At 43.0% G+C, this 13,403-nt stretch overlaps 1 protein-coding gene across 1 annotated transcript in view; it reads left to right on the forward strand.

Annotated features, from left to right (window-relative positions):
- Window positions 1–760: 760 nt before the first annotated feature.
- Window positions 761–13,403, forward strand: part of SLC7A8 (solute carrier family 7 member 8) — a 54,910-nt gene continuing 42,267 nt past the window's right edge. The window contains exon 1 of the mRNA XM_053594764.1: window positions 761–1,686. Within this exon, the coding sequence (XP_053450739.1) occupies window positions 1,536–1,686 (151 nt within the window). The 5' untranslated portion in view covers window positions 761–1,535. The remainder of the gene's footprint in view (window positions 1,687–13,403) is intronic.

The raw sequence follows: 13,403 nt of genomic DNA on the forward strand, positions 1-13,403 counted from the left end.
ATTCCGGAGACTGAATCACTTAAGCCCAGGAGTTGGAGGTTGCTGTGAGCTGTGTGATGCCATGGCATTCTACCGAGGGCCATAAAGTAAGACTCTGTCTCTAAATATATATATATATATATATATATTAGAAGTTGTGGGAGCAGAGTTTCAATCATTTCTTTCATGTTTCAACCAGCCCTAAATAAGAGCTGTGAACAGCCAGGCTACCACCTGGATTTTGTTTCCTCTGTACTCAACATCGTCGCGATTACACTAAATGAAATTCTCTTCCATTATTCTTAATTCCTTCCATTCCCCTCCCCCACCCGCAGATTCCTCCGACTTTCAAGAAACTTGGAAGATGATGTCGCTGCAAGCTTCTCTCCTGTATCCTCAAATAATCGAGACCTAAATATTTTAAAACATTGGCCGGTTTATTTCTGATGGCATTAAAAGCGTCTGCACAACTGTTGCCTTACTTACAAAGCTCACAAATACTGTAACGTTATGCTAGCTAATGAGCTCTCCCGGAACAGTTGACGTGGAAGGATCTTACTTCCACTTGGTTTCAAGGCGAAAGATGGAGCAAGTGAGAGACGATTACAAAGAGAAATAATTTAGTCCATTTTTCAGTGATCTCTGGAGGCTATGTGCTAATATTTAAATTGAAGAGGAGGGAGGAGAAGCGAGTGAGGATGGAGAGGAACCGAGGCGGCGGAGGCGGAGCCTCGCTCTGCAAATAAAACCCTGGCGAAAAGGGAAGCGTGGTAGTGTGTGGAGCAGCCACTCTCCCGGATCCCAGAGAGATGGGGCAGTCTGTGCCCTAGGACGGAGATCGGAAGAAGGAAAACAAGGACAAGAAGATCAGCGAGAAAACACGACATCTGGAAAAAGCGGAAGCACAGACGGGGCAGTAAAAGAACCCCCAGCAGGTGGAAGCCCGATTTAGAGCAAAACGGTCAGGGTTTGGAGGGGGTGTTTTTTTATTTTTATCTTATTTTACTTTATTGTTTCTGGAAGAGAAAATTTTTTCTGAAAGAGAAGTACCTGAAGATTCGCCTTTTCCCTCCTACCGTTAATGAAAACTACATCTGTCCTCATCATAAAAGCAAAGACTAAGGGGAGATAAAGGCAACCTCTGTGTTATTAGGAGAGCTGAAGGGAAATCCAGACTCTTTTTGAAGCTCCTGACATAAGCTGCTGCCTGGTACACAGAGCAGACCATCCCGGTTTCTGAAGATACGTCCCTCTCAGCAGATTCCAGCCCGAGTCGCTGGTTCATACTTTTGTATTTAAATATACCTGTCTCTCCCCACACTCCCTTTTTAGCAACACTTCCCTTGTTTTTAAGCACGAGTGACAAGAAAGCGTCCATACAAAGTAGAGATATTTTTCGTTTTCTCTTTTATCTGCTTATCTTTTTTTAGAGAGTAGGAGTGCTCCCTGTTTCGGGAAAGGACACTTCGACTTTAAAGGCTCTCTCTCCGCGTATTTACACGAGCACGCATTTACGAAGACAGACAGCCTTTGGAAGTTGAAGTCCTATTAGAAAAATGGAAAAGGGAGCCAGGCACCGAAATAACGCTGAAAAGAACCAGCCAGGTGGGGACAAGTCGGACGCCAGCCCCGAAGCTGGTGCCGGAGGGGGCGGAGTAGCCCTGAAGAAAGAAATCGGATTGGTCAGTGCCTGTGGTATCATTGTAGGTGAGTTCGAGTCCTTTCCCCACCGGCTACTCCTCTCCCTCTCTGGTGGTCCTCCTGTGAGACTCAGCCCTTTGAAAGCGCTCCTAAGAAAAGGGTTGTCGGTCACCTGTGCTATAATCTACTCCATCTGTCACGTTTGAGCAGTGTAGGAAGTGATATATATCATACGTCTCTTCCTCAGTCCAGGCAAACAGTTCTGTTTTGTGTTCACAGAATGGTGCAAATAGGGGCCGCAAAGCTGGCTGATGATGAGCATTGCCTGAAGGCTTGTTAAAAATATGGGTCTCGCTGACCTCCAACTCACCAGATTGGATAGGAAACTTGGAGTTTCTGACTTGGTAGGTTTAAGGAATAAGCTTTTACGCAGTCACCCTCACCAGGCTGTGGACTGGCTTTTGAGTCATATTTGAGTCTGTTTTATGTTATATGAAACTATGGGATGTGTAATAAAAATAGCAATAACAGGCTGGGTGCCGTGGCTCACGCCTGTAATCCTAGCAGTCTGGGAGACTGAGGTGGCCAGTCGCTTGAGCTCAGGCATTGGAGACCAGCCTGAGCAAGAGCAAGACCCAGTCTTTACTAAAAAAGTGGAAGAATTGGCTGGTGGTTGTGGTGAGTACCTGTAGTCCCAGCTACTCTGGAGGCTGGAACAGGAGGATCACTTGAGCCCTAAGGTTTGAGGATGCTGTGAGCTATGATACCATAGCACTCTATCCTGGGCAATAGAGTGAGACTCTATCTCAAAAAAAAAAAAACCCAGCAACAATGACTTGCCCTTTGATAGCATTTTCCTTCTCTGTGCAGCACATCTACTCTGTGGAGAAGATGTGACAGGGCTATTTCCATTTTGCAGATGAGGATATTATGGAAGAAATAATAGCTGAGTCTTTCTGTAAATGCATAGTTTATGGTTTCTCTAGTTGCATGGTGGAATCCACGTGTCTCTTCACACCCACAGTGGACTCGGTGAGGTTCTCAAAGAGTATAGGCAGTTAACTAGAATGTGGAGTTGAGGAGTAACTGAGGGAGAATGTGTATGGCAGCTGGGAGACTCCAACGGTAGGGAGCCTCGGTGGCCCTAAGAGTGGCAGGGCAGGCTACTCTAATCCCCACCTCCTACTGACTACACTCAAAGGGCTTTGTCTCTAGACAATACATACTCCCCTTTCCAGAGAAGCTCTGGAGATAAATAGCAAGCAGTGGGTTATTCCTGCTTGTCACTTCAGAAGATGACAGTTTTCTTCTGCTATCTTTGGTAGAGGGCTTTACCTTCTTCCCAGAGAAAGGAGTGCAGGACAGTCAGGCCCAGGTATGTTTCTGTGTTACCTCTCCAGAGTTCCTTTGCGGAAGGCTTATTGTGTCCTGGTGTCCCTGAACCAGTTTTTCTGGATGACACCATGTTCTATGCAGCAGCTTGGAGACATTTTGGCACCTGAGAGCAATAGTGACACTGGAGAACACCCTTTAAATCAAATAAAATCAGTACAGAATTCAGATAATCCTTTTCACTTCTGCACCCAGATTTCAGTGATCATATTATCCAACCTCTTTTGAAAATGGAATCTCATCATTCTCTGATTCTGGGAAGTTTTCAGGCATCTGTAGTTCTAAGAAAGATACTGGCATAAAAAATTATAGTCACGATTTGAATCTCTCATTACATTTTCTTTTTTTAAATTATCATCTTTCTGAATTAAGCAGAACCTTTTCATCTTTGCCTCTCCTTTACGTTATCTCAATTGCTCTAAAAAAGGAGATCAGCCGAGAACTCAATATGTATTGCGCATGTCTATTTAAAGTCTATAAATAGCCCAGAGCCTATTACTTCTCCAGTTTGATTGATAGAATTAAGCATTTTCCTCTCTTTGAGAAGGTTCTGATTTATGTACAGATGTGCATGGCATTGCAAACAGGACAGTCAAACTTCCTTCTTCCTGCTTCAGCTGCACTCAGCAATCCCAACATAGGTGAGGTATTCAAGGGTAGAAGATATTTTCCTATATACTGAAGTTTGTGTCTCTTCAACATTTTTTTCCGAGACTATGAAGAAATGGGAATGTTCAAGTATAAGTACTATTTCAGTGGGGTGATTTGTCCATGACCTCATGGATGGTACTTTAATGTGAGAATTATCCTCAAACTAATAAAAATAGCAACAGTAATAAGAATAGCAACGCTGGTGTTCTGCAGTAAAAAAAAAAAATATATATATATATATATGCATACATATATATATTACAATGGCTAGGTGTGGTGGCTCACGGCTGTAACCCGAGCACTGTGGGAGTGGTGGATTGTCTGAGCTTAGGTGTTCAAGACCAGCCTGAGCAAGAGTGAGACCCCATCTCTATAAATGGAAAAACTAGCTGGGTGTTGTGGCAGGCATGTCTAGTCCCAGCTATTCGGGAGGCTGAGGCAAGAGGATGGCTTGAGCCCAGGAGTTTGAGGTTGCTGTGAGCTCTGATGCCATGGCACCTAACCCCCCAAGGCAACCGAGTGAGACTCTCTTGGAAAAAAAAAAAAGGTCCTCAAATATGTGATTTCAGAGAAATCAGGATGTTTTTTCAAAGTGTAAAAATACTTATAGAGTTAGTAGGCATCATTCCACCTTTTCTAGCTAGGAAACAAATCTCCCTTTTAGGATGATATGGAGCCAAAATCCTTTCTGCATCCCCTCCTGCATGGCTATTGATAGCAGATGTGCTGAGGAACTGCCCTTTTCTCTTCTAGGGCAGTTTCCAAGTAGATGGTAGTGATTCAAGTTTCTTCAAGACCAAATGCAAAAATATATAAAGGATTTTCCATTTAAAATTCAGTGATCTGGTCAGTGCAGGGTGGCTCCCCCCTGTAATGCTAGCACTCTGCAAGGCCAAGGAAGATGGATTACTTGAACTCACAAGTTCAAGACAGGTCTGAGCAAGAACAAGACCCATTTGTAAAAAAAATAGCTGGGCATTGTGGTGGGTGCTTGTAGTCCCAACTACTCAGGAAGTTAAAGAAGGAGGATCACTTGAGCCCGGGAGTTTGAGTTGCAGTGAGCTATGATAACTCCTCTACACTCTAACCTGGGCAACAGAGTAAAATACCCTGTCTGAAAAAAAGAAGAAGAAGAAGCATCTTGGATGTGGGGAAAGAAGTCAGGAAGACAATTCTAAGAGATTTTGTGGGTAAAAGCATGATGACCAAACTGTTATTTCCTTGATCAAAAATTATATGTCGGAATCTTGAGTGCTTAGCAGAATGTCTGATGCAGAATAATTCAAATGATGGTTGAATTTAATTGACTATTCGGCTAAAATCTGAAGACAGTAGTAATAAGAAGGATTTATCTCAAGGGCGATTGAGAACCTGTTTTGAAAATTTTTAAGCTAAGAATAATTTCATCAACTTGGACAATTAGGTGGGCCCATTTTAATTTTCTTTTAAAAAAAAATTTTTTTTGAGACAGAGTCTCATTTTGTCACCCCTGGTAGAGGGCCATGGTGTTATAACTCACAGCTACTTCAAACTCTTGGGCTCAAGCTATTCTCTTGCCTCAGCCTCCCAAGTAGCTGGGACTACTGATGCCTGTCACAATACCAGCTATTTTTAGAAATGGGGGCATCGCTCTTGTTCAGGCTGGTCTTGAACCTGTGAGCTCAGGTAATCCACCCGCCTCGGCCTCCTAGAGTGCTAGGATTACAGGCATGAGCCACCATACCCAGGCTCATTTTTTTTTTTTGTAGAGACAGAGTCTCACTGTACCGCCCTCGGGTAGAGTGCCGTGGCGTCACACGGCTCACAGCAACCTCTAACTCTTGGGCTTACGCGATTCTCTTGCCTCAGCCTCCCGAGCAGCTGGGACTACAGGCGCCCGCCACAACGCCCGGCTATTTTTTGGTTGCAGTTTGGCCGGGGCTGGGTTTGAACCCGCCACCCTCGGCATATGGGGCCGGCGCCCTACTCACTGAGCCACAGGCACCGCCCCCGATTTTAATTTTTTTAAATCATCCTTGCCCTAAAAAGAAGAAGAAGCATCTAACTAGGCTTTTGCTCAACATGTACTTGCTAAGGAAACCTGTGGGCAGCAGATGAACTTAGATTCCACCATGAATGAATGTGGAGTTTCCCCTAAAATCTACAAGGAGAAGGACAGTAAAATTCCCTTGCTAATGGTACCAAAGCTACTGTCAATAGTTATTATTATTATCAAACATTTAGTAATTTAGGCACAATGGCATGCACCTGTAGCTACTTGGGAGGCTGGGGAGAGAGAATTACTTGAGCCCAGGAATTTAAGACCAGGCTAGACAACACAGTGAAATTCATCTCAATTAAAAAATAGATTTTAAAAAATAGACGAATGTAGAGAAACCACTAAAAGGATGTGTATATAAAGGAAAAAAGATAGAGAAATAGAAGAATAAAGTTTTCTAAACAACAACAAAACAGACTTGAAAAAATGCTTAGAATATGCCCGGCATTTATCCAATTACCTAACATATATTATCTTATCTGTCCTTCTCAGTGACCTCTGTTTGGTAGGTGCTTATTATTTCTTCCTCCAGATAAGGAAATAGAGGCTCAAAGTGGTAAGCAACTTGCCAAAGGTCGTATAACTAAAAAGTATTGAAGCTAGTATTCAAACTTCAGAGCTTGTCTGAAACCTGAATCAAGCTCTTAAGCATTATTCTCTACTATTTCTATTTTTAGCTCTTAAAGGGCTGTTTACCTTTAGAACCTAGACAGAAGTCCTTATTGGTTTTTATAGATGAACCAATTAATGTTTTGTTCCCAGTGAGGAAGGTTCACAGTGTTGGAGGAGCTGGGCAGTCATCTGGCAATGAAAGAAGGTAATGTTTCCTGGTGAACTTTAGGAAGTCTTGGGGTGAGCCTCATGTGCATCTGGCTAACATAGACCACGTTCCCGTTAACTCCCCCATGTACACACCTTATCTTTATGGACCAGTATTCTTCCCAGTCATGCTGGAGATGCCTACAGAGATCCCAGCTGTTTAGATTTAGGTTGCTCTGCACCAGTCATGTATTTAGATATATAACCAGAATCTGTGTCTTGAAGTCAAACAAGCTGGCTTCAGAGCTCAAAAGAAAAGTTTAAGTTGGACACAGTGGCTCATGCCTGTAACTTTGAGAAGCTGAGGCAAGAAGATAACTTGAGGGTAGGAGTTCTAAACCAAACTGAACAAGATAGCACAACCCAGTCTCTACAAAAACTAAAAACACAAAATAAATCAGCCCAGTCCTAGCTACTCAGGAGGCTGGGGCAGGAGGATCACTTGAACCCATGAGTTTGAAGTTACACTGGGCCACTGCACTCCAGCCTGGGTGACAGAGTGAGACTCTGTCTCTAAAAAAATAAGAAAGAAAAGTTTATAATTTGTCAGACCATTTTGTTTTCAGCACAATGTGTCTTTGTGGGGGAACTTGGTGTGTTTGCTGTAAGACAACACTGGAGATAAGGACAGTACTAGCTACTAGACCACCATTCTCTCAGCTAACATGGATTTGCTAAAAAATAGTATTTATTAAGCTGTAACCAAATGCCTAGTCCTGTGCTATATATTCTTTACATATTTAATCCTGCCAACAATTCTATGAAAGTAGATATTATAGGGCGGCGCCTGTGGCTCAACGTGTAGGGCGCCAGTCCCATATGCCGGAGGTGGCGGGTTCAAGCCCAGCCCCGGCCAAAAAAAAAAAAAAAAAAAAAAGAAAGTAGATATTATAATCATCTCTATTTTAAACATGGGGAAATTGAGTCACAGAAGCCTGCTCCTGAAAAAGCTGGTAAAGAAAAAAAGACATTTTTTTTAAGGGTATTTTTCAATGGAAAAATGTGGCTATAGGAATAACTGTACCAAAATGGCACAGGGCTGACCTGGGACTATTTCAAGTACAAAAGATTTTGCATTTTAGTCTCTAATATGATGCATTAGTTTCTAATCTCAAAAATGTTTATTGGGGGTGGCGCCTGTGGCTCAAGGAGTAGGGTGCCGGTCCCCCCCCCATATGCCGGAGGTGGCGGGTTCAAACTCAGCCCCGGCCAAAAATCACACACACACACAAAAAAAAATGTTTATTGGATGTTGACCAGAGAGAGTGTGAAAACTACTCCTTGAGTGTGTGCTTCAATTAAACACGCACACAAAACATGGAGGGATTAGGATTTGGTTCATTCAGGATGAAAACATGATTAAAACGCTCATTGTTCTCAAAGAAAACTCTGGGACGGCAGCCAGATAGGCGATATTTCAAAACAAACATATTTTGGTGAGTAGGAAAAGGCTATACTCAGCATTGAAATAATAATAAGTAGCTACCATTTACTGAACGCTAACTATGCACTAGGTACATGGTGATCAGTACTTTGTAAATATTGTCATCTAATCCCATGCCATAGCTACTGTTATAGAAATGAAAGGTTAAAATAGGCAAGTAATTGGTAGAGCCTGGATTCCCACTCAGGTCATCGAACTCTGAAGCAACTGAGCTTAACCAAAATGCTCCATAACGTGGAGCTCAAGGTGGCTGGGATGAGGGATCCTGCTGCCATGTGGCCTGCCACCAGCACCAGAGGACCCAAGGAGCAATTTGGTTGAATATGCTACTGCTGAGGCTACAATATGTTCCTTCAAAGAGCAGAGTTATGCAGAATATGTGACTAGCAGGAGATGGCTTAGAGTCAGGGAAAGAAAATAGAAACTCAGCAGGTAAAAAAAAAAAAGAAACTCAGCAGGTAAAAATTGTGTCCAAAAGACAGAACCAAACAGCCTGCTTTATTTAGAAAAACAGCCATAAAAACACTCTGTACCAAAATCAAATGACCTTCTCAGAGAGGTCAGCATCATATGCACAATTTTTCTGAATTAAATTGGTGTACTGAAATGGGATGGAGGTGTGGGGCATATTGGTGGGGGCTTCTCAAGTCGCTAGGCTACCAAGATTTCCTCTTTTTTTTTTTTTTTTGAGTAGTAATCTAGCAGTATGGCTGCCTACAAGAAATGCTTTAGGAATTTCTGTTGTTGTTTTATTGTTGTTGCGGGGGGGAGGGGCTGGATCTAGAAGAGCAGGCAGGAGCAAGCGATCCCAGGAGTATATTCTGAACTGCAGAAAACAAGAGTCATTCAGGAACCCAGGAGGCTAGAAATTGTTCCTTTCCAATTTTTTAACTCCTTGCTGAACTTACATAGTAAGAAGTACCATGCCTTGCTCCCCTCATAGAATATGCCTACAGAGGAGGCCCCTGAGTGCCTCTTCCCTGGAAATTGGGAAACAGCAAGCTGCAGGCTAATCTCTAGGAGTGGGTGAGGGCTACTGGTCATAGGGCTCAGGATTATTCCATATTTTAACAAACACTCACTGAGCATATTATTATATGCTAGGCTCTGTGTTGAGCACTGGTGAATTTTATTTCTAAGAAGCAAAATAATCCCTCACATCTATTTTAAGCTGTTTTATTTATAGAATGAGTGAAGTTTGAGCTGAAAAACTTTATCCATCACATCTCATCCGTTGTCACAGTCACAAGTCTTCCCACTGGTTTGCTCCGGGCTTTAAATATCCTCAGCATTAGCAGTGACGTCATTTCTGGGGAAAGGGTTTCACATTATGTCTAAAGATGTACCAGGCAACCTCATGCTGAGCTGCAGGCGTATTACTCAGAGAGTATGGCTGATGCAGAATATTTAGTGTTCTTTTCTAATAGAAAGAACATGTACATATTTTGCTTTCTTAAAAAATTGGGGGTGGCGCCTATAGCTCAGTGAGTAGGGCACCGGCCACATACACCGAGGCTAGCGGGTTTGAACCCGGCCCAGGGCCAACTGGACAACAATGACAACTGCAGCAAAAGAAATAGCTGGTGTTATGGCAGGCACCTGTAGTCCCAACTAGTTGGGAGGCTGAGGCAAGAGAATTGCTTGGGTCCCATTTGAGGTTGCTGTGAGCTGTGAGCTGTGAGCTGTTGCTGTGAGCTGACACTCTACCAGGGGTGACATGATGAGACTCTATCTCAGGAAAAAAAACAATTGGGCAGCCCTCAAAATTGGGCAGCAAATCCAGAGGACTCAAGATATATACATGGTGGACATAAAGTTTGTGTGCAATTTACTATGTTAAACTATTTCAAATTGCACACGAACTTTATGTCCACCCTGTATAGATATTTTATATATACAGATGTTTGTACATCTATGTAATGCATAAATACTTTAGCTGCTTCTTTACAGTACAGTTCTGTCTAAGATATTGAATAAATAGCTGACATAGGCAGGTCAGGTTGCCTTAAGGAGGCATTGGGGCACTGGTGCTGGAAGCAGAAAGCCTAACATGGATTTCTCCATGATTTGCATCAATGTATTATAAAAGGAGAGGAACCATCCGTGATACAGCAGAAGATGGGCTTTAGAGATACTCTTAGGTTTTCAAACTGCTTCCCTATTAACCATCTTTGTAACCTTGAGCAAGTTAATGATTATTTTGCTGTTAAAAGAAGTTTCTTGTGAAGTATTAAAACAAAGAGGCCAGGCATGGTGGCTCACACCTATAATCCTAGCACTTTGAGAGGCCCGAAGCGGGAGGATTTCATGAGGCCAGGAGTTTGAGACCAGCCTGACCAAGAGTGAGACCTTGTCTCTACAAAAAAGAGAAGAATTAGCCCAGCATATTGGTGAACACCTGTAGTTCCAGCTACTTAGAAGGCGGAGGGAGGCGAGAGGATTGCTAGAGCCCAGGAGTTTGAGGTTGCTGTGAGCTATGATGATGCCTCTGCACTCTGTGGGTGACAGAGCAAGACTCTGTCTTGAAAAAATAAATAAAACAAAGCCCCTTACCTATGGTCTATGTTCAATAAAGATTAATTCCTTTCTCTCCTTGAGCTCATCCTCTACCTCCCACTTCCCATCCCACCCCCAAACCACACACTCAGTAATTCCAGTTCAGAAATTTAGATTGAACTGATTGGGTGATGAGAAGAACTGACTAATTCAGCCCAAGTTTCATCTGTTTATCAACCAGTCAATTTCTTTTCCTTCCCTCCCTGTTGAGTTTACTCACACATCAGCTTCCATCTTGTGCTTCCCTCTTCCAGGAAGCCTTTTCTGAACAACCCATACCAGTGACCTTTTCCCCTAATATCTTGTTATATATTGCAGTAGCACTCAGGGGACTTCTGCTCTCCCTGGTGGTATCAGCTGTGTCTGCACACATCTTCACTTCTCCATGCAATTTCTTGAGAGCAGGGACTGAGTGTCACTCACTTTCACATCCTATAGCCTAGCACATGGTCTAGCACATTCTAAGTACTTAGAAAGTATCTGTGGGGCCAGGTGCTGTGGCTCACACCTATAATGATAATGCTTTGGGAGATCGAGGCAGGAGGATGCCTTGAGGACAGGAGTTCAAAACCAGCTGAAAAACACAGTGAGACTCCAAAAAGTGGAGAAAGGCATGGTGGCACATTCCTGTAGTCCTAACTACTGGGGAGGCTCAGTTAGGAGGATCACTTCAGCCTAAGAGTTTGAGGCTGCAGTGAGCTATGATGATGCCACTGCACTCTAGCCTTGGCAACAGAATGAGACCTTATCTCAAAAAAAGAAAAAATAAGAATTTGTGAAATAACAGCAGTCAGTCAACACCAAAGCAAATCATCTTTTAGAGACCATTTCACAACAATATGCGTATACTTAACACTACTGAACTGTAGACTTAAAAGTAGTTAGGATGGTAAATCTTGTCATATGTTTTTACCACAATAAAAAATATTTTTAGTTTAAAAATAAGTTATTCCCATAAATAATACATGTTTGTACTTAGCTTGAAAAATCATCCAGATTCAAATCTTAAAGGGATTAGAGATGAACCAAACCGTGCCATTGAATCCTAGCAGGATTCCTCAACCTCAGCTCCAGTACTTTTTGGGCCAGACACATCTGTGTTGCAGGAGGCTGTCCTGTATGGTTAGCAGCATTCCTGGCCTCTACACGTCAGGTGTCAGTAGCACGTCCAGCCACATCTTGACAACATAAAGTGTCTCCAGATATGGCCAACTGACCCCTTAAGCTGGGGGGGGTGGGGAATTATCCCCTGTTGAAAACCACTGAGGAAGACAAAACCTCTCACTTGTGGGTACCTGGTTTCCGAGTCTGGCAGGGAAATGCTGGAGGCAAGATGTGAGTCTTTAATGGGCTTATTTGAAGGCTCAGCACTCTTAGCCCCTCGGGCTACAATGTCTGTCTCTCAGTGGCTGGTGAGTGGTAGTTGGCTCCATCTATTTCATTAAAAGCCCATGTGTGAACAAGTACTTCTCAATTACCTTCCAAAGTAAGCATGTACAGAGTGGGCGCTCAATAAATACTTTTTGACATGCAATTACCTGCTGCCCACCCACTTGAGGCATCTAAAAATTATACCTAGACAAATAGACAAATGACTCATAGAATGCTTCATGGTCCTGGCTGCACAGTGCTGTTTTGGAGCCAAGCCTCCAAAGGAAGCCTGTCAGATTCTTCCATGATTGGTCTCTGTCCCTACTACTACAAATAAATCATAGTAATTGCTTATAATTATTAGCATCTCAAAAATTGTAGAGTTCCTCACATATTTGTGCTCTGCCTTGATCTCCACAACGGCTCTGTGAGGTAGGCAAGGTACGAGCAATTATTCCCATTCTGCAGACAAAGGAAGTAATTCTCAGAAAAAGTCAGGTCACATGGCTTGTGAGTGGCAAAACCAAGATTTGGTGGCTCCTCCAACTCTAAGTCTCATGCCCTTCCCAGACAGCAGAGTCCTACAGTGCCTTCCACATCTCTGCTCTGCAAGAGCTGGCAACTCCTCAGGGCAACCTGACCTGCTCTAACCCCAGCAGCTGTTTGTACCTGTCTTCTGGGTAAAAGATGGAGTGCTTCCAAGTCTGGCAAAAGGGTTAAAGACCAGCCCTAGTCTGCCAGACCTTGCTCTGACACTCTTCCCCCAGTCCTAAAAAGCTCTGGAATCCTCCCAGACATTTATGGAAGGAACTCACAACAGGTTCACTTCAGCTTTCCCTGGCCATCATGGAAATGGCTAGAACTTCCAAGTCCCAGAAAGAAGTTGTGGCTAGATTTCAACACAAGCATGAATAGGTAAAGCAAAAGCGTTTGGATCTGAGGGTCTGCTGGGCATTAGAAGTCTGTAATTCCATGCCCCAGGAAATTCTCTGATGGCTTCAGTGTTCTAGTGCGGACAGGCCTAGATGTGAAAATGACTTAATGGAGTCATGGGTATTGGCCTGTAGATGGGGAAGTTAGTGATTATTCATGGCAAACATGGATTTTCTCAATTCCAGCAATTTTTCTAGTGAAGACTTGCCCCTGGTAGGTTTGGCCCCTTTTTAATGGAATGATTTGTTTGGCTTTTCTTTAACACAACAAGCCAAGCTGGACCTCATTGTCCAGACATCCTAGAATCCATTTTTCACCACGAAAGATCTATGTGATAAGATGATTACTTTATTAATTATGGTGATGGAAGCAGGACTAAAATCCTGACCATGAGTACCTCAGCAATACCAGATGGGTGTATATCTCATTCTTAAATGGCTTTATAGACAGTAAGTCTGAGTTTAAAGCAATAGAGAAAAACACCTCCGTAGTAATCAACTTTCTTCCTACATCTCATCAAAAAAGTTTCATCATCAAGGTAGAAAAGATCTTTCCTAGTTCTTTTTCAGAGCCATTCCA

The sequence above is a fragment of the Nycticebus coucang genome, chromosome 6 (assembly GCF_027406575.1).
Source record: "Nycticebus coucang isolate mNycCou1 chromosome 6, mNycCou1.pri, whole genome shotgun sequence".
In the NCBI taxonomy this organism is placed as follows: Eukaryota; Metazoa; Chordata; class Mammalia; order Primates; family Lorisidae; genus Nycticebus; species Nycticebus coucang.